The 23,356-nt window shown below is 30.9% G+C and overlaps 11 protein-coding genes across 11 annotated transcripts; 9 read left to right on the forward strand and 2 right to left on the reverse strand. All coding sequences in view use genetic code 12, as the record gives it.

The window, feature by feature from the left end:
- Positions 1-253: 253 nt before the first annotated feature.
- Positions 254-2,170, reverse strand: KGF55_004710 (uncharacterized protein; the record flags this gene model as incomplete). Its single annotated transcript, XM_051759644.1, has 1 exon — positions 254-2,170. One exon carries the CDS (start codon positions 2,168-2,170, stop codon positions 254-256), a length of 1,917 nt encoding a protein of 638 aa, XP_051612670.1.
- Positions 2,171-2,463: 293 nt separating this feature from the next.
- KGF55_004711 (mitochondrial 54S ribosomal protein mL67) lies at positions 2,464-3,186 on the forward strand (the record flags this gene model as incomplete). Its single annotated transcript, XM_051759645.1, has 1 exon — positions 2,464-3,186. The coding sequence occupies one exon, from the start codon at positions 2,464-2,466 to the stop codon at positions 3,184-3,186; it is 723 nt and encodes a 240-aa protein (XP_051612671.1).
- A 468-nt stretch (positions 3,187-3,654) lies between these two features.
- On the forward strand, positions 3,655-5,655 carry KGF55_004712 (uncharacterized protein; the record flags this gene model as incomplete). The annotated part of the gene is made up of 1 exon (XM_051759646.1): positions 3,655-5,655. The coding sequence occupies one exon, from the start codon at positions 3,655-3,657 to the stop codon at positions 5,653-5,655; it is 2,001 nt and encodes a 666-aa protein (XP_051612672.1).
- Positions 5,656-5,755: 100 nt separating this feature from the next.
- Positions 5,756-9,343, forward strand: KGF55_004713 (SDH1; the record flags this gene model as incomplete). Its single annotated transcript, XM_051759647.1, has 3 exons — positions 5,756-5,804; positions 6,011-7,773; positions 7,964-9,343. The coding sequence occupies 3 exons, from the start codon at positions 5,756-5,758 to the stop codon at positions 9,341-9,343; spliced, it is 3,192 nt and encodes a 1,063-aa protein (XP_051612673.1).
- Positions 9,344-9,391: 48 nt separating this feature from the next.
- KGF55_004714 (DNA-directed RNA polymerase III subunit) lies at positions 9,392-10,000 on the reverse strand (the record flags this gene model as incomplete). Its single annotated transcript, XM_051759648.1, has 1 exon — positions 9,392-10,000. One exon carries the CDS (start codon positions 9,998-10,000, stop codon positions 9,392-9,394), a length of 609 nt encoding a protein of 202 aa, XP_051612674.1.
- A 172-nt stretch (positions 10,001-10,172) lies between these two features.
- KGF55_004715 (uncharacterized protein) lies at positions 10,173-10,655 on the forward strand (the record flags this gene model as incomplete). Its single annotated transcript, XM_051759649.1, has 1 exon — positions 10,173-10,655. The coding sequence occupies one exon, from the start codon at positions 10,173-10,175 to the stop codon at positions 10,653-10,655; it is 483 nt and encodes a 160-aa protein (XP_051612675.1).
- Positions 10,656-10,757: 102 nt separating this feature from the next.
- KGF55_004716 (uncharacterized protein) lies at positions 10,758-12,005 on the forward strand (the record flags this gene model as incomplete). The annotated part of the gene is made up of 1 exon (XM_051759650.1): positions 10,758-12,005. The coding sequence occupies one exon, from the start codon at positions 10,758-10,760 to the stop codon at positions 12,003-12,005; it is 1,248 nt and encodes a 415-aa protein (XP_051612676.1).
- Positions 12,006-12,753: 748 nt separating this feature from the next.
- Positions 12,754-13,725, forward strand: KGF55_004717 (uncharacterized protein; the record flags this gene model as incomplete). The annotated part of the gene is made up of 1 exon (XM_051759652.1): positions 12,754-13,725. One exon carries the CDS (start codon positions 12,754-12,756, stop codon positions 13,723-13,725), a length of 972 nt encoding a protein of 323 aa, XP_051612677.1.
- A 637-nt stretch (positions 13,726-14,362) lies between these two features.
- On the forward strand, positions 14,363-17,098 carry MBP1 (transcription factor; the record flags this gene model as incomplete). Its single annotated transcript, XM_051759653.1, has 1 exon — positions 14,363-17,098. One exon carries the CDS (start codon positions 14,363-14,365, stop codon positions 17,096-17,098), a length of 2,736 nt encoding a protein of 911 aa, XP_051612678.1.
- Positions 17,099-17,644: 546 nt separating this feature from the next.
- BMT7 (Bmt7p) lies at positions 17,645-19,678 on the forward strand (the record flags this gene model as incomplete). Its single annotated transcript, XM_051759654.1, has 1 exon — positions 17,645-19,678. The coding sequence occupies one exon, from the start codon at positions 17,645-17,647 to the stop codon at positions 19,676-19,678; it is 2,034 nt and encodes a 677-aa protein (XP_051612679.1).
- Positions 19,679-21,054: 1,376 nt separating this feature from the next.
- On the forward strand, positions 21,055-23,082 carry KGF55_004720 (uncharacterized protein; the record flags this gene model as incomplete). The annotated part of the gene is made up of 1 exon (XM_051759655.1): positions 21,055-23,082. One exon carries the CDS (start codon positions 21,055-21,057, stop codon positions 23,080-23,082), a length of 2,028 nt encoding a protein of 675 aa, XP_051612680.1.
- Positions 23,083-23,356: the final 274 nt, after the last annotated feature.

Raw genomic sequence — 23,356 nt, forward strand, 5'->3', positions numbered from 1 at the left:
CCGAATTGTGTTGGAAATTTATAAGAAGAAACTATACAACTGAGTAATATAAATTGAGTCTTGAATTTTTCAGTTAAGTATATGATGACTGTTTCTTTTTAAAAAAAATAAAATTATTCGAGTCACTAACGAAAAAAATAAGACAATAAAGTTGTACATAAAAATGACACTTTATGCGTATTTGTAAATACTGGAAACGTAAGAGCTGATAATAGATCATAATTTCGGACAAACAAGAAACTATATATATAATTTATGCTAATTTATAATCTTCTCTACTTTCCATAAACAGTTCTTCATCAAAGGTATCACCAGATTGAAAGTCTAGATCTTTGTCGTCATCAATAAATTTCTTTAAAATCAAAATAAGCATAGTCAAAAGACATGACAACGCAAATATTTTATCGAACCAATTTTCAATAAACATAACTTCCTTTATAGAGCTGTTATTGTTTTTCAACGAACTTCCTGATAATGATAATATTTTGGATATTTGATTTGATAAATTTTCGGGTAAATTGATTCTAATTAATAATGCAGTTGCAATAACATACACACCAACTAGTTCTGCTACAAGTAAATGTTTTAGCCAATTTTTGGTGATGTTCGATTCAATACTTTTATTGGTTGAAATGTGAAACATTTTACTGAATGACTTAAACGTAGTTAAAACATTGGTGAACGAACAAATGAATAAACTCCCAGATAGTATAAAACTTAATTGATTGACTAACTGCAGTTCTGTTAACGGTACATTGGTAAAAACGGATTTGATAAGCTTTGATATAGTAATAGCTAATGCATCTTTTGAGGTGGGTGTTTCATTTTCCACGTCAATAACGTCAGAATGAACGTCATAATCATAAGATTCTCCATATATGTATAATAAAGGTAGTTTTATTAAGAAAACATTAAAAATTCTGTAAACACAATAAATTGATAAGATTGTGTTGCCAAACATTATGAATTTATCAAAAATTTTGGACTGTCTCAAATTGACTTGTTGGTTCTCATGTAATTTTAATATAAGTTTTGACGTATCTTTGTACAAGGATTTTTTCAAACTCTCCAATGAAGCAATTTCTTGTTTTAGCTCCTCTTCTTCCGAATTCCCTTTCAAAGGTAAGTGTGCGAAAGACTGAACTTTATGAAGTAAGGAACCTAGTTTTTTCGAGGTTTCGGATGATTTTGTAGTTAGAAAATTATCTGTAGACAAATTCTGTGAAGGTAAATTGTAAATTGTACCTCCGTTCAGAAGTTCAAGTCGGTTTAGTTCTGATTTACGTTTTGATAGAAGGTTGGAGGTATTATTGTAATTTTGTATAGCCGTATTAATGTCGACTGTCAGAATTTCATTGGGTTGTTTGCAACTTTGAGACGTCTTGATGTCATGATGGCCAATAAAGTATTTTTTCCAAAGTAATTGGAAATTTATAGCTCTATATGGCGTTGATATGGATCCAATTCCAGACAAAATAGCTAAGATCGTGATGCCCACTATCGATATCTCATTTATTTTTCTTTCGACTATATTCCTAGTATTAGCATGAAGACTTGATCTTGGGTTGAAATCTTGAGTTAAATCACCACATTTGTGTAAAACTAAGAACCATAATACACAGGCGATTAGCGTAAAAATTGCTTTTACCCTGTCAAAACTCACAAGAGTCAAATTTTGATTAATGATTAGGTTGATACTGCAAACTGGTACGATCAAAACCAATAAGAGAATTAATGTGTCAATTGTCAATTTGAAAAGAACAACTCTGGTGTCATGATTTACATAATTACCTAATTCACACATCATGAGTATAATAAGTCCAATACTGAGTGACAAGGTAAGACTGAACACGATTCCAATGAAGTAATTTCCATAACTTGCAATTTCTTTTGATAAACTTTGTTTTGAATGCAATTTCAGATGAGACAAATTTATTTCTTCATCCTGTTCCATATCATCTTTGTCCAACTCTATTAGTAAAATATTCAATTGCTTTTTATTTCTCAAATTCGAGGTTATGAATTCATTGATTTGAGATCTCGGTATGTATTCTTGATTGGATGAGTAATATCTCAGTATCAAATTGTTGTTAAATATGAATAGATATGCCCAAATTGAGAAAATCAGTATGTTGAGTGAATATATTAAGTAGCTAAGTAATCCGGGCATCGTGGAATAGGTTTATATGTTATTTAGGCGACTTATTATCATTTATCTTCTAATTGTTAGGTTTTTATAGTTTGATTGATAATTTTATAAACTTAAAAGACTGGTATTAGTTGCGAAATAAATTTCAAAGCGCTTTGTGTTTACTTTTATCATATCGCAGTTGGTAGCCATTGTAATCAGTTTCCTGAGGTAAAAAAATAATTATAAAGGTGAAAAAAATAAAAAGCTCTGTCTCATTTGAATAGATTCATAGATTCATTTACCAACAACGAAAGTAACAAGAGAACTCAAATATGCCCATGCGCTTAAGAGCTGAAAAGCGAATGAGAAAGTTGCTCATTGAGCAGTTAAAAGAACGTAAACAGGACGGTGCAAGAATAGCTCAAGGCTTTAAAACAGAGAAGGATTTAATAAATTTGAACCTAGGACCACAAGTGTTTATCTTTAAAAATCTATTTAGTGGCCAAATATTGTACTCACAAGTACCTGCATATCATCAAGAACAAATTGATCAACAATTCATAAACCCAAATTGGGAAAATAGAAAACCTTCAAGAAGACAAGATTTGTGGAAGATTATGTGTGTTGCCAATTTCGATAACTATGAATATGCAACCGCAGCATACAAAGGATTATTAGACCTTAGAAGAGTAAGAGATATAAAACAGAAAAAGAGTGCAAATGAATTAAGAAGAAAAAATGGAGACGGAAATATATGGTTTTCTGGACAGTATAGACCAACGTATTCACAAGAAGCAGTTGCTGATTTGGCGCACGTAATTGATCAATTTGATTTGGAAAATACTCGATTATTATGGGAAAACGAATGGAGAAGAGGAGATGACAAATATTGGAGGACGGACTTAGTGGAACATGAAACTTTACCAACTTATAGTCCTAAACATCAAACTGTATTGCTAGATGTAATAAGAGCAAAAGCAGTAGAAGCATTCGCTAATGAAAGAAAGAGTCAGGAATCAGGGACCAATGAAGAATCTGGGCCTGTGATAGCGTGAGTTTTATCTTGTTGACGAATAGACAAAATGTAAATAGGATCGATAGTTTAGTAAAATAAGACTTTGAGTTGATCGACAGATACGAAGATCTAGTTTCTTGTTCTCTCTAAACCAGTTTGGCATTTACTTTTAAAATAATATAGACTAATACACATAATTCATGTAACTTTAACAGTAAGTAAGAATAAGTTGTAAGTAATCTGGTATTTCGTTTCAAAGCATGTTCAGACACTCAAACTTGACATAACTGCTACCCATTCCGAAATTGATGATTGCCACAATTAGAAAAAATTACCACAATAATTTTCAATTTTTTGATGGAGCCGCCCTATAGAAAAAAAATTTATATAATAAGAACATAAAATCATTACTTTTTACATATTAAATATTTGAGATAAAATCATTATTTTTATAAATTAAATCTTTGAGTCCGCAACCACAACTATTATTATTTTTCCCAGTTTCAAAATGGACTTTTGTTATAACAAACTGATGGGTAATGGTACAGTTGCTAGTAAGTTTAGATTAACTTCAAAAATTCAACTGAATCAATCAAATTTAAGAACACCGCTCATAATTCCCAAGGCCGATGGTATAAATAATCAATTCTCACCATTAAATCAAATCACACCACAACAAAATAATAATAATAAACAAACTATTGAACTAAAAAACCAAACAACACCTATAATCAATGAGGAAGTAAATAAACCAATAACTACTCCTAAACCTAATTTACAACAAACTCCATCTCCTCCAATTGAGAATAACATTAGTCACCACCCAAGCAATTGCAACAGATGTTATAGATTAAAGAAAAAATGTACTAGAGCTTATCCAAAATGTTCACATTGTGAAAGGACAGGATCCGATTGTGAATATGTTGATCGAAGTAAGAAAAGAAGGAAAGTTGTCCCAGCAAATGTTGAGGAAACAAAAATCGATGGACAGATTGTTCATATAGCAGATACTAGTAAATCAAAGGAATTAGTGGAGCAAAAACTTATTTCAATATCGTCTTTATTGGCAGATTCGAATGACGAACAAGTGAAAAAAAGAGAAATGTCTAAGAATAATAAAATACCGACAGCTGCATTGGCATCTTCTGCCAGGAGAGCTCAGGATAAAGAAAGACAAAATATAGTTGACAAAATTAACTTCAAAACAACTCAGAAACCTACTTTTTCAAATTTACAGGAAGAATTTATCACGATGAAAGAAATTAAGGAAAACGAATTACCTTTAATATTTGCAATGTATTATTTTGAAAATTTTTCATTCAAGTATCCATTTATAAATAAAGTTGAATTTTTTGAAAAATTAAAGAAAATTAATTTTGCAAAAGATTCGATCGTGAATCTAGATATCTATCTTCTATTGAGTATAGGATGCATCTTATATGATTCAAAATGTCAAACGGATCATTATACAACTTATTTTAAGACAAAAAGTATACTTGGAATCATTGATGTACTTGATTTATCGTTTTCAACCTATATGGAGAATAATATGGAATTGTTGATACTATTGTCCATTTATGGAATCGCATCTTTGAATAGTGATTTGGTATGGAACTTGTTGGGGTTACTCGATAGAGCCGTGGTAAAATTTGAACTATACAAAAAACTTGATACTATACAAACAAGTAGAATTTTCTGGTCAATTCATAACTTGGATAAAGAGTTTAGTATTATATCACAAAGACCGTCACAATTTCCTTCATACAACTATTTCAAAGAAAATCTGATTACGGTAAGCCTTTATGAAGAAGAAAATATATCCATCGTTAATCGAAACATCAAACTTGGAATGTATCAGGATGCTTTAAATGACTCGTTGCTCAGCAATTCAAGAGATAATTTATTTGAAATATCTAAAAACTTAGGTATTTGGACAGCTGGAATTACTAAAGAATTCAGTTTAAAATATAGTACTCAATCCGAAGTACAATGTCTTGTTGCTTGGGCAAATATCCAAAGTTATTATCTTCAAACGGTTATGGATCAAATATCGACCACAAAAAATTTTCAATTCCCCTCTAATTTTATTTTCCATTCATTTACTGCATTAATAACGGCTTCTGATAAGTCATCGGAAAAATCAAAAGCAAACACTCAATCATCCATAGTTTCTTCAATGTTTTGGTATTCGCAATACTTCAATATTGTGAGATATAGTATTGATAGTTTGATCCATTTCATAATAGAGAAAGATAATGATTTGGAATTACGTGTTAAAGAATTCAATGATTTTTTGCAACAATCATTAAATATGTCCAAATTCATAAGAGCTGCTAAGACACTGAATACTATTGAAGGTTATATTAATTTAAGCGACGATAATAATAAATTGATTGAAGAGTTGGAGCGTGTGAGCTTGAAATTATTAGGATACGATGTAAATGATGATTCAGAGTCGATTGTCAAACTACTTGAAGACGTTAAAAATAATGTAAAGAAAATTTTATAACTAAATAGACTATATGACAATGAACTGCAAATATAAATTTTTAACGTAATTAGAGCTTTTCTTTGATCAAGCACGTCTTAATTTATTAGAATTTTGAAAAATGCCGCTCAAAGATTTTTATAGCACCAAGCATGTCACGAAAACATTCAGTCATTAAAATGAAATGCATAAATTGAGTAAATCAAAATTACATCGACTAACGATATCATTATCCTGGAAATCGAAATTATTTCATATTACTCAAATACGACCGTTTTCATCATCGTTCATTAATTCAAAATTTTTGGCACCGATTCAAAAAAAAATGGTTCAGAAATAAATAGTACCCAAAAACATTTCAATCATAAATACAGAGTCATTGATCATGAATATGATTGTGTGGTTGTAGGAGCAGGTGGAGCAGGTCTTAGAGCTGCGTTTGGGCTTGCTGAAGCGGGTTTCAATACTGCATGTGTGTCTAAATTATTTCCAACAAGATCTCACACTGTGGCCGCTCAAGGTGGTATTAATGCTGCTTTAGGAAATATGCATGATGATGATTGGCATTGGCATATGTATGATACAGTTAAAGGCTCAGATTGGCTAGGTGACCAAGACGCAATCCATTATATGACAAGAGAAGCCCCTGCTACAATCTATGAATTGGAACAATATGGAGTCCCATTTTCCAGAAATCAAGAAGGTAGAATATATCAAAGAGCTTTTGGTGGTCAATCGAAGGAATTTGGGAAAGGTGGTCAGGCTCATAGAACTTGTGCAGTGGCAGATAGAACTGGACATGCGCTTTTGCATTCTTTATATGGGCAATCCTTAAGACATGACTGCCACTTTTATATTGAATTTTTTGCAATGGATTTATTAATGCAAGATGGTGAATGTGTCGGGATTATTGCATATAACCAAGAAGATGGAACTTTGCATAGATTCAGAGCGCATAAGACTATTATTGCTACTGGTGGTTATGGAAGAGCTTATTTCTCATGTACATCGGCTCATACATGTACTGGAGATGGATATGCCATGATTTCTAGAGCAGGATTACCTTTGGAAGATTTGGAGTTCATTCAATTTCATCCTTCAGGTATTTATGGTTCAGGATGTTTAATTACTGAAGGGGCTAGAGGTGAAGGTGGATTTTTAATTAATTCAGAAGGTGAAAGATTTATGGAAAGATATGCACCAACAGCTAAGGATTTAGCTTGTAGAGATGTAGTTTCAAGAGCTATAACAATGGAAATAAATGAGGGTAGAGGTGTTGGACCAGAAAAAGATCATATGTTTTTACAATTATCTCATATTCCAGCACCTGTATTAAAAGAAAGGTTACCAGGTATTTCAGAAACAGCTCATATTTTTGCAGGTGTTGATGTTACTAAAGAACCAATTCCAATCTTACCAACTGTTCATTACAACATGGGTGGAATTCCAACAAATTGGAAAGGTGAAGTTTTGAAGAAAAATGCTGAAGGTAAAGATGAAATTGTTCCAGGTTTATTAGCTTGTGGTGAAGCTGCTTGTGCTTCTGTACACGGGGCAAATAGATTAGGTGCTAATTCTTTGTTGGATTTAGTAGTTTTCGGAAGAGCAGTTTCTCACACAATCAGAGACACATTGACACCAAATACACCTTTCAAACCTATGGACGCACAATTAGGTAAAAATTCGATTTTAAATTTACACTCACTTAGAAATGCGAATGGGTCTAAACCAACTGCTGATTTGAGATTAGAAATGCAAAAGACAATGCAAAAGGGTTGCGCAGTTTTTAGAACTCAAGAAACATTAGATGAATGTATTAATCATATTAATGAGATAGACAAAAATTTTAGCGATATTAAAACTTCGGATAGATCAATGATTTGGAATTCGGATTTGGTTGAAACCATGGAATTGCAAAACCTTTTAACTTGTGCTACTCAAACAGCTGCATCTGCTGCTGCAAGAAAGGAATCAAGAGGTGCTCATGCTCGCGAAGATTATCCAAATAGAGATGATAAAAATTGGTGGAAACATACATTATCTTACCAGCAAAAATTTGGTGATCCTGTACGTTTAGATTATAGAGATGTCGTAAAGACAACCTTGGACGAAAGTGAATGTGAGTCTGTGCCTCCTACCGTTAGAGCTTACTAGTTACTCTGATACATATAATAGTAACATCATGTTAATGTCACTCTCTAAATTGGAAATTAGCGCTACCATATATAATTTATTTATTTTTCAATAACTGTCTTTAGTAATATTCGACTCGATCTGATTGCCACTACAATATTCCAAATCAATTCTTGATCTTGTAATATTCAACTAGTTCACAAATAAATCAAAATTAAAACAATCTATTATGGCACCGCCAAAAGCTGATTGGGACAAATACGTAGCCCCAGCTGAAGATGATGAAAAAGATCAAGAGAAAATTACACCACTTTCTGAAAGTGATATACAAGTTTTAAAAACTTATGGAGCAGCTCCATATGCAACATCAATAAAAACAATTGAAAAAGATTTGAAAGATATAGAGGAGAGAATAAAAGAAAATATCGGAATAAAAGAGAGTGATACAGGTTTATCGCCACCTCATTTATGGGATGTATTAGGAGACAAACAAAGAATGTCAGAAGAACAATCATTGCAAGTCGCAAGATGTACAAAAATCATAGAAGCAATACAACAAGCAATACCTACTTCAGGATTACAAAATGCGGACACTAAATCAAAATATGTGATAAATATAAAACAAATTGCAAAATTTGTAGTTGGATTAGGGGAAAGAGTATCACCAACAGATATTGAAGAAGGTATGAGAGTTGGGGTTGATAGACATAAATACGAAATCCAATTACCATTACCACCAAGAATCGATCCTCTGGTTACAATGATGACGGTTGAAGAAAAACCCGATGTTACATATTCTGATGTTGGAGGTTGTAAAGAACAAATTGAAAAATTGAGAGAAGTTGTTGAATTACCATTGTTAAGCCCTGAAAGATTTGTCAAATTAGGTATTGATCCACCAAAAGGTATCTTGCTATATGGACCACCAGGAACAGGGAAAACTTTATGTGCAAGAGCTGTAGCGAATAGAACTGACGCTACTTTTATAAGAGTTATTGGATCAGAATTAGTTCAAAAATATGTTGGAGAAGGTGCCAGAATGGTTAGAGAATTATTTGAAATGGCAAAAACTAAAAAGGCATGTATCATATTCTTTGATGAAGTGGATGCAATTGGAGGTGCTAGATTTGATGATGGAGCAGGTGGTGATAATGAAGTTCAAAGAACCATGTTGGAATTAATTACTCAATTAGATGGTTTTGATCCAAGAGGAAATATCAAAGTAATGTTTGCTACAAATAGACCAAATACGTTAGACCCTGCGTTATTGAGACCTGGTAGAATAGATCGTAAGGTTGAATTTTCTTTACCAGATTTAGAAGGAAGAGCTAACATTTTCAGAATTCATTCAAAAACAATGAGTTGTGAAAAAGATATAAGGTGGGAATTAATAGCGAGATTATGTCCAAATGCTACAGGTGCAGAATTAAGATCTGTTTGTACTGAAGCTGGTATGTTTGCCATTAGAGCCAGAAGGAAAGTTGCAAATGAAAAAGATTTCTTAAAAGCTGTTGACAAGGTGATAAAAGGTAATTTGAAATTCAGTTCAACAAGTGAATATATGCAATATAATTAATTTAATAAACGTGAACTGTATCAAATATATATATACCTCTGAAGTAGATCAGTCCCACCATGACACACAACCTAGACCAGAAATTTGACAAGATGCAATAAGACTATAAGCTGGTAGTTTTGTAATTTCTTTATCCCCATCTTCCTCTTCACCAAAATTTCCCATTGCTTCATTGGCATTTTTGGGTTTTATATTGTAAAAGTTTTCTTTTTCAATTTTAAAACGAATTTTTTCATTTACATCAATGAATAAATCATCACTACCGGTTTGCCAAACCCAAGCTTGTTCGGTTTCTCTAAATTCACAGTTTTCAAAAAGATAATTCTCAGGTATCCAAATATCATCGAAAAATTCTAGTCTTACTTTTATACCTTGAGCGGTACACTCTGTAACCCAACCTGTTAAAACTTCTCCTACAAAAGGTTTAAAAACTATTAATCTGAATTTCACTTCAACATATGAACCTCCATCTCCTGGTTTTAACAAACCATCCTTAATATCTAGAAAATCCCAGATTGTAATACATAGGCCTAATTTCGGCACTACTTTGTTCGAATATTTCTTATTTAATTCATCTGTTAAAGCATGCTGAATGGGTATGTTAAAAGTATGTGGTGGTATTCTAATTAGATCAGTAAGCTCCGATAGTATAAACATCCAAGTTGTTATAAGTGTCAATGGACTCGAAGTTGAGATATTAAATGAATGTAATGTTTTAATGATATATTGATGATGATCTGCTTTTGATAATTAAGCGGTCGTAAAAATAATACAAAGAAAAATAAAAAGCATACAAAGTACAAACTTGCAACAAGGTCAATGAATCACGATGCCAACACCATCCCATCTGCAAAACAAAGTGAAAAAGCCAAAAAAGCCTTACAATGCAATACCAAATGGAAAACATATGAGTGCCAAAAAAGCTGCGAGTTATTTACACTCTGTCAATCAATCGCAGAATCATCCTAACTCAATCAACTCTATTTCATCCAGCGCTTCAAAGACACAAAATAATACAGAACCAAATTGGAATCCAAAACATTTTAGATTATTTGTAGGCAATTTGGGTCCTGATGCAACCAACGAATTGTTGAGAAATGCATTTAGTAAGTATCAATCACTATCAAATGTATACATCCCAATAGATAAACATTCAAGAAAACCAAAAGGATTTGGATTTGTTGCATTTGAAAACTCTGAGGATTATTTACATGCTTTTCAAGACATGAACAATAAATACATTGGCCAGTACCCTGTTCAATTAAAAAGAGCAGAATCGTCAATTCCTAAGAAGCATAAAAAGAAGTATTGATAAGGGTGAGTTTTGTGTAATAATGAGCACATTTATAAACCGCTTTGAAAAAAATTAGATCTTAAAAATTGATTTATATTTCAAGACAAAACAGACGTCAGAATGATGTTGCGGATTGGTTTAAAAAGAGCCATACGGACTCCTTTAATATCATCAATACTGATTTCACAACAAATAATTGGAGTAAGGATTTTGTGTTTGAGATTTAAGTCAAACATACCATCATCATCTTCATCATCATCTTCATCATCATCTTCATCAACATCAGCTTCCAATTCAGCCAAAACTTCAATCAAGAAACAGTATAATAAACCTACCGTTCCTACTTCACAAACGCCCAAAAATTTACCATCACCCCAAGAATGGGAGAATCTAAAGTTACATATTCCGGGAGAAACCATACAAACCAATAAACTAAAAGACAGAATTCCTATGTGGCCACTAAGTAAAGAAAATGTGCCGACTTTACTACCAAGACCAGGAATACCACAAGTTGGAAAGAACTATACTTTCAAACAAGTTATCAAAATTCTACAAAACAAAAAGCAACCTGAATTGATCTATGAAAGTGAACCGCATAAGTTATATTTCTTATTATGTTTTTGTTTATCAATTGTATTTGTAGTATATGCTTGTGTTTTACTTGAATGGGCATTTTGGTTATCAAAAAAGGAATTTGATGAAAATGAAAAAGAAGAAACCAATATGACCATGAGAAACAGAGAATGGGCATTATCCTTACTTTTATATTTATGCCCTTCCCTTGTGATGTTTACAGCAGCTTATGGGGCTATTATATTTCCCACAAAGTTGATCAGAAGAATGTGGTACCTTCCTGGACCAAAAGAATTTATTAGATTTTCCACTTATCCATTAATCCCAGGAAGACCAACTCCGATGTATACTGTTCCATTGGCAAACATTTCAAGAAGAAAAACAGCAAGAATATGGACTGGTAAAGGGTTTTATGGAACAGCAGATAAAGGCTTTTTTTTCTTTGTTTTAAAGGAAAAGTTATCAAATTTGAAACTGAAAAGTTGGATTGTTGATAGAAAAGGATTTTTCTGGTCAGATGGTAGAGTGTTTGATTATTTGTTTGGTAAGGAAACAATGAAAGAATCGGAAGCAGGAATTCCATACGATAAACAAATTGAAATTATTAATAGAAATTTGAAATTAAAGAAACAAAAAATGAAACAAAAACATGGTTCGTTGTGGCATTACAAATTAGCATTTGGATTATTCAAAGAAGATTTGAAGAAGGTAGGTAATTTTTTAACGAATAAGAAATCTATTGAGAGTGGTGATAGCAATTCAAGGGAGAGTACCAAAAAGTTAGGTAAAAGATAGAAGTTATTACAACCAATACCTCAAGCTCATTCAAGGTATGATAATAATGCTACCTTTTGCATCTACGTGTATAAAGTAATGTAAATAAAACAAATATTTTTTGATTAACAAGATTATGCTCTCCACTAAGTTTTATTAATAAATTAAATTGATGACACAAAACATCAATTTTAAAAAATTAGAAATCATCTTAGACCAAATAAATAATATATTAAGTAAATACTATTTATGTGCAACTAATATTATCAAACTTCAACTCATCTTAAAGTTAAGATCTTTTATTCCATTCAATCACACATTCTCAACAAAATCTTAAAATTGTAATCCTACTAATTAAGTTTCATACAAAATATTGGTTGATAGAACCAGAAACTTTACGATATAAATTCATCTACTCACTGCACATCAAAAAACTGTCAATATAATCATCGGTAATATTTGAGGTACAAGGATTACGAAGTAACTCAAGGTATCAATTTGTAAAATCCAGATTGCTTTTTTTAGCCATTCTTCAACACTCAAGATGCCGTATACAATAGGAGATAAAAAAATAAAACTAACATCAAACATATCAATCTCGGATTTAAATTTATTGATAAAACATCGAAGAATGATTAAGTTTTACCTAAATAACTCCATATTGAAATTCTTGATAAATCTTAAAAAAATCATACATTTATACTCAGATATATTTATTATTTATTCCACTTTAATCAAAAAGATTCAAAATTTCGATGATATCACCAAGATGACAAATACAAATTCTAAAAATTTACTAATTTTGGAGAATGATTTCAATGAGATTTTTGGTAAAAGACTAATAAACGATGAGGAATTGAATAGAAATAATGGAAACCAATCCGATGGTCATATAAACAATAATGACGCAAGCAATGAAGAGTCTATTATTTTTAGGAATTCAATTCCCAATTTATCGTCTTCAACATTTTCACCTACTTCAACGTCATCAAACCTGACAAATCTAAATAACTTCAAATTGCAGAATTTTGAGAATCAAAACTATGAACATGTAATAAAACCATCCACTAAATTAATCATAAAAACTTCTTTGGCTATCTTTGATCAGTTGAATAAAAATTTGTTGTGTATTGAATTGTTCTTTCTGAGTTACAGCAATTTGAAAAAATTATTGGTTCCATTTTTGAAAGAACAAACTCAATCATTGATTATAAATTTAAAAACCATTGAAGGTTTATTAAGTTGTGAATTAATTGTTGACAAAATGCCTACGACTAAGATACAAGAGAAGAAGGATGATGGGTCTGTTGAGGCTAGCATTCAACTGAAAAGGATTAATTTAATAAATAATTTAATGGAAATTGAACGAGTGACGAGTGGATTTGAAAAAGAATCATTAAAATTGAAAACCGCTTTTTTCACTTTTAACACATCATTAATCCAATACACAAGCTTATTATTAGGTAAAGCAATATTGAAAAGACACGTGGATCAAGAACAGTGTGAAATAATCAAAAGAAGAGAAATTTGTTATCAAGCTTCTGAACATGTTGTTAGTATTCCATTGACAGAAGATAATAAAAACATTATCGATAACACTGGTAATAACTACAATCATTTGAATCAGAATCAAAATTCAATGAAACTGTTTGGCAAAATTCTAACTTACATATTGATGATATTAATGTTTTTGATTGTCTTAGTTGGGTATCGATTAATCAAACTTTTGGTTGGAATTTGACACAGATTTGATTTTTGATTTCCGTATACAGTTTATAAAATATTTTACTGGCATATTTTTATCTAATTCAATTTAGTTTTTTTAATTCTTCAATTTCACTTTTGATATCACATCTCTTATCTTTATGGCACCAATCTCAGATACATTGTACTTATACATTTTACTATTCGCTTGAATCACGCGCGTAAACTTTAAATTTCTTCTGTGTAAGATTTACTCAAAATTATTTATTATTATCAATCCTTACGTTTTGTTTATATGTATAACAATCAAAACTAATTTAAATATTTTAATATCAACCACCCTGTTTTCAATAAGTTCCTACATATATATTAGTTACCTTATTTAATCAATTACCACCGCCTCATCTACAATTTAAAAAAGCGGGTATCCCTGACTATCCTCAATTTTCAATTCTCAATTTCATTATTTTCAACTTGTATTATTATTATTATACTTTATCACAAATTCATCGGTTTATAATCTCATCACCGCATTCAGTGAATTCATTTAGTCTAAAACCCACATAATTAGCTGTTTTTTAAAATCCTTCAGAATTGAACCTTGAAAATTACTGCAGGTTTTTCATGTTTATGTACCCTGCGATTTGAAAAATCAATAACTATCAAACATACAAATGTCCGAAGCTAACAATAATAATCAAATTTATTCCGCAACGTATTCAAATGTACCCGTATTTGAGTTTGTCACAGTAGAAGGTCCAATAATGCGACGTAAGCTTGATTCATGGATCAATGCTACACATATTTTGAAAATTGCTAAGTTACCAAAGGCTAAAAGGACGAGAATATTGGAGAAAGATGTTCAAACAAATACTCATGAAAAAGTCCAAGGTGGGTATGGGAAATATCAAGGAACTTATGTACCATTAAGTATTGGAGAAAATATTGCAAAAAATTTCAATGTGTACGAGATATTAAGACCTATTTTTGAATTCACTTACATTGAAGGTGAAACCGAAACTCCTCCACCTGCTCCAAAACATAATCATGCCAGTGCATTAAATGTAGCTAAAAGGCAAGCATCATTGACAAAAAAGTTGGAAGTCAAGCCAAAAATACCAAAACAATCCAAAAGGGTGTCACTAAATCCAGATGATGCGCCTAGAAAAAGAGGTAGACCGAAAGGTTCAACATTAAGTTCAACTCCAAGCTTACAAAATTCTGATACAGTTCCTTTGAACGATCATTTACCTTATTTGTCAAACGGTGTACCAAGATTGAACAGACAAGATACTGTACAGGATAATTTGCCCAACTTAATGGTGTCAAACATGAGTTTAAGACAAGAAGATCTTGATTCAGTAGGAACAGATGATGACGAAGAGTATGATCATAGAAAGGGTCACAAGGGAAGCGCTTCGTTGAAGCGGCATAAGCTGAATGGAGCAGGATCAAGGTCAATTATGAACGGAATGGATACGTTTGATCAGCAAAATGAACTATTGACAAGTAAAGAACTATTTGGAGTTTCGAGAAACATATATGAAAAAAATGCAGCGGCAGCAACAGGAGCAGCAGCAGTTAATACCAATGCACAACAAAATGATTTCTTACAACCATATCATCAACCAAGTATAAATCTAACACAGGAGAATCAAATTTACAATGAATACTTTGGCAATTTGTTAACTTTTTTTCTCGAAGATGATGGCAATGACCGATCAAAAGCTGCAAATTCTGAGAATATAATACCTGAAACATTGAGAAATCCACCACAGCCAATCTCAAAAGTACACATAAATCAACCAATTGATCAAGATGGTAATACGATCTTCCATTGGGCATGCGCAATGGGGAATACGACAATGATTAATTTTTTATACGAAAAGTTTAAAAGTGAAATCAAGAGTGATATTAGAAATAACAAGGGAGAAACTCCTTTAATGTTTTTAGTCAGATTTAATAATAGTTATCAACTAAATAATTTTGATATCATATTGACGCATTTGATTGATTCATTAAATTCCGTTGATTCCACCGGAAAGAATGTGTTGCATCATATTGTTGAAAATAAAAAAGAAAAAATTTCAGCTTATTATTTGCAGATTTTGTTACAAGAGTTTATGAGTAGTGTCCTTGGAAAAGACATAAATGTTATAGAAAATATAAGTGAGGACAAATTAAGTATCATCAATGGTTTCATTAATCATCAGGATTCCGATGGTAATACTGCTTTCCATATTGCTGCATATCATTTACTCAAAAAGATTATTAAACTTTTTATAAATTATCATCAATTCATCAGTTTTGGTTTAAGAAATTTGGTTAATACAACCGTTGAAGAATATTTGGCTTCGCATAATTTTGTTTTAAGATTGGACCAAACTGCCCAAGATGATGATCAATTGATGGACGAAAATGAGAGGATCGTTAGTAATTTTGATGAAAATGAAGTGCTTCAAAGTAAAAATGGTATTGTTGAAGACAATATTTTTGATAAAACATCTTTTGATGCACAATTACATAAATCAAAATTAGCAATAAATTTATACAATAATACTGCCAATTTATTGACTGAAAAAATGACCCAGCTATCATACGTTATAAATCAAGAATTAAATGACAAAGATGAAACCGTTTTAAATTATTTCAAAACTTTGAAAATTGTTAATCAAATTAAGTTAGAATCACAACGTGCAATATTATCATTTTTTAATTTGGAAAGCCTAATCAACAATTTAGAAGAAAATGAAGAACATAATAATGATGATGATCAGTCGTCTTTCAAGAATTTCAAGGAAAATGAACCTCATTCACAAGGTAGTACGCAGCGGATACCAAATTCAAATCATGTTCATAGCGTTGGAGCTAATTATGACAATTTCAACTTGAAGCTAAATTTTGAGAAAGACCGTATAATACAAGAAGAAGTTTATAGACTAATCAATGACGTAACGTTTCAAGTCATACATCAGGAAGAAAATTTGAGAAATGTACTAAATAAAATCAACAATTTTCAAGAATTTCAAAACAAAAAGTATTTAAAACATTACAATGGGGAAGGAAATGAAAGTCATGCAATAAAAAATGAAAACAATTCCGAAGTTACTGATGATCAGTTGAACTTAGCACTTGAGTTACAGAACCAAATCATTAAAAAGCAAACACTAGTTAAACAGATATTCAATCAAAGGCTAGGTTCAACAAATTCGAAACAACCCCCTGTACAAACTGGCATAGGCGTAGCTAAAAAGGAAAATAAATCTATCATATCAAACATCATGGAGAGAGATCCAAATAATAAGATTTTAAAATATTGTAAGCTCATTTCATTAAGCTGTGGTATGAGAATCGACGAAGTTGAAAATAATATAGATGTGATTGAGCAAAGTTTAATAATGAGGAAATGAAAGTAAATTAGCCCAATTTTATTATTTTTTATACGAAGTAATGATACAATCTAGCCTGTTTGTCATTGACTCTCTGTATGGTTTATCTTTTTACCGATTCGTTTTTCATATACAATCTACCACTTTATTGTGTGAGTACCTTAAATCTCAGATCGGAGATAAAGGTCTTATGCATAGTATGAACTTAACCTTCTGTACGTAATTTTTTTTTTTTTCAGAGGATTAAGTTTAAGATTTTCAAAAAGCTTGAAATGGAATGAAAAGCAATAATATTAATTAGTCAATAGTTATTGAGTTTCAGCTCTACTAATATTACTACCTTATTTGACTTCAATTTCACAATTTTGCAAATGATATAGCAACAACATAGCATAGTATCGTATCTGCTTTGAATCCAATCGACTAAGAAAACACATCCAGGTTTGATAACAACAATAAATAGACAATCAACAATTAACATATTCATATCGAATTTCGAGACTGCCAAGTTAGAATAAAAGCACCATCGTTCTTTCAATCTATCACTGATAAATCACAGTCAAAGTGATGCTACTATCTTTCAGAAGAACATCTTACAAACTACGGAATTTGAAAGAGAAGTTATTGAATATCGAGATTAATTTTAATGAAAGAAATAGATCACATATTAATTTAATCCTAATCGTAACATTGATATTATTCATTCTTTATTACATTTATGATTTTTTCTTGAACCCAGAAAAGACATTTAGAATTTTTCCTAAAGTTTACAATAATATAGTGAAAAACGAAATCGAATGGTTGAAAAATGATAGTAGGTTAAAAGAAAAATTCAATAATTTACAAAATGATATACAATCGCAGCATGATTTACTAGATATGGAGATTTTACTTGATAATGTTGACTTCCCCTTGTCAAGTGAGTTTATAAATGACAATGAATTTACACCCTATTCCTTGAAGACTTTTACTGATCCTTTTCCACTTATACATGATAAACCAAAAGATTATGATTTCACAGAAACATATATGTGTTCAGAATTAGAATATGAAGATTCATTTGAAGTTACAAGACAATCATATTTGGACTATAATTTAGTGGAATTTTTGGATAGTTTACGGAAAATTAAAGCATATTGGAAATTAGTCCAATCAGCAAAAGTCAAATTTAATCCTCAAATACCGGAAGAGAAGCAATGGTTCAGATTCGGTGGTTCAAGTGTTTGGATTCCGGAATTCAAAATACATTATATGGTTAGTCGGGTACTTTTTTCTCCACTGGGAATTGCAAATAAAGCTTATGTTTCATTTCTTTATATACAAATATATGACGAAAACTGGAGGGAATTACCCAAAAACACTAAACTTACTATTCCATTTGAAGAATTTCCAAAAGTAAATCATATGAATTTAGATGGTACATTCACTATATATCAATCAAAGGGTAAATTAAATTTTAAGACTCTTGAATTTCCCCAGATTTTACCCATTCCGATTGATTATTCGATGTCAACGCCCAATGAAAAATATTATTATGGACCAGAAGATCCAAGAATTTTACTTCGAACCAACCCATTAGGTTTCAACGAACCATTAATTGTTTTCAATATGAAAGACTTAAACTTAGTTAAAAGAACAATGTTTTTATATCTACCATTCTCAAACGACTTGAAAGTTTTGAAAAAAAGAAAAGATCCTTACGCCAAAATTGAAAAAAATTGGACACCTTTTATAAGTCCATCACAAAATTCCTTGAATAAGATAAATTTCATATATTCAATTGTACCTTTGGAAGTTTTGGTTTGTGATATTAACACTGCTATATGTGATTTTTTGCAAAAACCTAAACATAAGAAAAAAGATTATGTTGGAGCATTAAGAGGTGGTTCTCAATTAATTCCATTACCTTTAAATAAGCTTTTACCTTCTAGAGTATTGGAAGATCATTTTAAATTTTCTAAACACAGGCAAATATTTTTGGGTTGGGCAAGAGCTCATTTAAATAAATGTGGATGTGGAGAATCGATGTATAGACCAAACATGATCATACTAATTGAAGATTTCAATCCAGAAACTGAAAAATTTTATTATAAACTTGGTGATGTATCTGAATATGTAGATTTTGGAGCATATGTGCCACCATGGGTTACCTCAAATTTTGATTCCAACTCGGGTACTGTGATTGAAGAAGTATTGGATCCAAAACAATGTGAAGGTAGAAATGTTTTAATACCAAATTCAATAGCATATTGGGAAATATTAAGCATGAAACAAAGCAATAAAGTAATTACAAAATTACAAGATATAGATTTGAAAAATCAACACAATTTACAATTTGATGATTATATGGGAATAACATTATCAGCAGCAGACAAAGATGTTTCAATAGTTCACATTAAAGGTTTACTAAATTATTTGATGAAATTACCTAGCTTGTTTGATACAGACAATATAATTTTAGATGATGAGAAATTTAATATAAGGGGTAGTGATTGGAATAATAAATGTGCTATGATGGCTTCAAAAGAATATTGTAAAAATTATGCCATAAATCATGGAGTAGTATTTGAGGAAGAAGAAGATCCAAGTCCGGGAGAATAATGTAAAACATTTTATAGACTTTTTTGTAGTAATAATAGACAGTATCAAATAAAATCAAATTTGTACACATATCTCAATGCTATAGACTCGATGGATGGTTTTAAGCATAGATCCTACCAACTCGTATCTTATAAAACACAAAACGGTAAATTCCATTTTTGACACAAAAAATAAATTCTTGATGGCTATCTGGAATTGGATGCTACCAATATTAGCTATCCCTTAGGAGGCTATAGATATCAAGATAATTTTGGTAAAGCTGAAAGTAGATTCTATTGCTCTCATGATGCTATTGAACTTTGAAATGCAATGTGACAAACACATGGATCAAACAAAAGCAATAGGAATAATTATCAACATTAAAATTTATTTTACATGAAAGTAGTTTCAAATTGAGATATTTCGCATTGATCCTAATTGAATTGTCATTTTTTTAAAAATGAGCTTTTCGTTAGGTTTAATCAAAATCCACTCACATGCTAAAATTGATCGTTTTGTGAGGACGGTTAGCTCAAACGTGGCCTTTTAATCATTTTATCTTTTTTCTTAATTGAAGTTTGAATCAGGACTTTAATGTGATTTCAACTCCTTTTTCAACATGAACCCTTGATGTAGACATCCGTACCACCATATTTAACATCTCATCTGCATTTGAGCCGCTCCTAAGAAACTTTAAAAAATTTTAGAGTGAGAGTTTTTTCGGTTTTATTTTTCCTTACATTACCGACCATTTTATAAATCGATGAGATTTAGGTAACTAGTAAAATCGTTATTCTCTCTTTCATCCTAGACAAACCTCGATTTTAACCTTATATTCATTTCATACTAACTTGTTTAAGACTAACAATAACTTAGTGGAATTTTGAGCATAAGTAATATGGACCTCGACAGTTGACAAAATTACTCACGTTCTTTTTAAACACTTCGTATCTCCAGCTTCAGTAGATCCACAGGGAATAAAAGATACGAGATTTCATTCACATCTTACAGTCGACATCCCTGCTCTCGAATAAGTGATGATTTAATGAATAGTCTGTCTTGACATTTAGCCAAACATCACACGGCTTAGCATATAAATGCTACCAAAGACACGTCAAAAAATTTTTTTGCACTTTTTTTTTACCTTGAATAACCGAATTTTTTTCACTGTACTAATAAATATACAATAAATTTCAATAGTTCTGGAACTGAAAAGTATAAACTATGTTTTAGTTATACACAATGCAAAATTTTTTAGGTCTAGCAAGAAATGAGGATTTGATTTATAAAAGAAGATAGTATTCCCCTCTTCCCTTTCAATATGTTACTATATGGGGGATTATTAGACTTCTTATAAAATTTCAATAGCATACATTTGATAATTACTTTCATCAAAAATGGGTATCAACATGGATCACAAAGATGAAGAAAAAGAAGACTCAGTTAATCAAAAAGATTCCGAAGTAATATATACATCATCAAGTAATGAATCATCAGATAATGATAATCCAATAGAATTAAGTCTTTCACATTATGAAAATAACTATCAACCAAGAAGACATAGAGGAAGTAGTTTTGCATCCATTAGTAAAAAATCACTTGAATCAATAAGAAAATGTATAACAGGTGAAATTCAACAACAACAAGATCATCAATCAGATCAAGATCCTAATCATTATTCTATACATCAAATTTACGGAGATTTAAATAGCGATGAAATTAATTTACAAAGAACTGCAACTAGAAAAACAATTTTAAGTGAAATTGAACAAAATATAAAGGATGAAGTTGAAGATTCTACAAAAAATTGGACTTCAAGTGATGACGAAGAAAAGAAGATAGATTCATCAGATTTCAATTTCGAATCAACTCCAGCCATAGAAGATCAAATACTACCAATAAAACAACATGGGGAAGAATTTAACAAAATTGATCCAGAATTAATAACTTGGAATGGCACTAAGGATCCAGAAGATCCACGTAATTGGTCAATTCATTTGAAAATTATTTTGTTAGGATTTGTTTCATTATATGCATTAGTTGCACCATTAAGTTCATCGATTTTATCACCTGCAATGAATGAAATTGCAACAGACTTTAACATTCATTCACAAGTTATTCAAGCAATGGTAGTATCTATTCAAATCTTAGCTTGGGCTTTTGGTCCTTTAATCATTGCACCATTATCTGAGTACGATATCTTTGGTAGAAAAATTATACTAGATATATCATGTTGGATGTCTTTTTTTTTCAATTTAGGTTGTGCTTTTTCCAAAACAACTTATCAAATGATGATATTTAGATTTATTGGAGGTTTATTTGGTTGTGTTCCTATGAATGTTTGTGCTGGTGTTATATCAGACTTATTTGATTCACAATCAAGAAATGCAGCGTTAGCTGGCTATTCATTAGTACCTTTACTAGGACCAGTTATATCACCTTTAATTGCTGGATTCATCGTTGATCACATGAATTGGAGATGGTGTTTTTATGTTTTATGCATGTTCAATGGATTCGTTGCCGTTATTGCAACATTATTTTTTAAGGAAACTTATTCGCCCACTTTGTTAAGAAGAAAATGTAATAAATTAAAAAAAATAACTCATAATGAAAACTTGCACACTATTTATGATATAACGAACGGAGGAGAAACAACTTGGGGTAGATTATGGTTATGTATGTCAAGACCTGTTTCATTATTATTAACCCATCCCATGATTATTGGATTAGGTTCATTTATGGCTTTTACATATGGATTTATGTATTTAATGATTGTCACCTTTCCCATGATATTTGAACAACAATATGGTTATAGTAAAAGTATTACTGGATTAATGTATTTGCCAATGGGTTGTGGGTTTGTTATTGGAGTTTTATTTTGGACTTATATGGTTGGTAAAGTTTATACTAATTTAACTTTGAAAAATAATGGAATAGCAAAACCAGAATTTAGATTGCCTTGTTTAATTGCATGTTCAGTTTTCATCCCAATAGGTTTAATTTGGTTTGGTTGGTCAGCACAATATCAATTACATTGGATCATGCCTGGTATTGGATCAGCGATTTTTGCATTTGGACTAGTATGTGTTTTTCAAACCATTCAGAATTATTTGATTGATATGAATGTAAGATTCGCCGCAAGCTCAGTAGCAGCAGCAGCATTATTTAGAAGTTTGTTTGGATTCACTTTTCCTTTGTTTGCCAAAAAGATGTATGTAGCTCTAGGTTATGGTTGGGCAAATACAATGATGGCATTTATTGGTATATTATTAGGAGTTCCATTCCCTATATTTTGTTACTTATATGGTGAAAGATTAAGAAATTGGTATAATAAAAAATTTGAAATTAAACAACAAAGAAGAGATCAAAAAAATTTAGAAAGATTAAAAAGACAAACCAAAAATAAAGAAATGGTTAAAAAATAGTTGAAACAAAAAACAAAAAACAAAATGATAACCTTGCATTGAACTTCAATTCTTAGAATCAAGCAGGTACTTGATCCTGCATTTATAATATATATTAAACCAAAATAGATGGTTTATAGCTATAGATATATAGAAATTAAAAGTTAGCATCTTATAGAAAGTTTTAAAAATTTAAAAAGTATTCTGTAATCGTATCAAATAGCTGCAAAGCACAAAACTTGACACAAAATCCCGCGTCACTTGGTAGTACAAAATAATACCGATAAGGCAAATA

This window comes from Candida pseudojiufengensis (genome assembly GCF_024610245.1).
Source record: "Candida pseudojiufengensis strain CBS 10847 chromosome Unknown scaffold12, whole genome shotgun sequence".
Classification (NCBI taxonomy): domain Eukaryota; kingdom Fungi; phylum Ascomycota; class Pichiomycetes; order Serinales; family Debaryomycetaceae; genus Lodderomyces; species Lodderomyces pseudojiufengensis.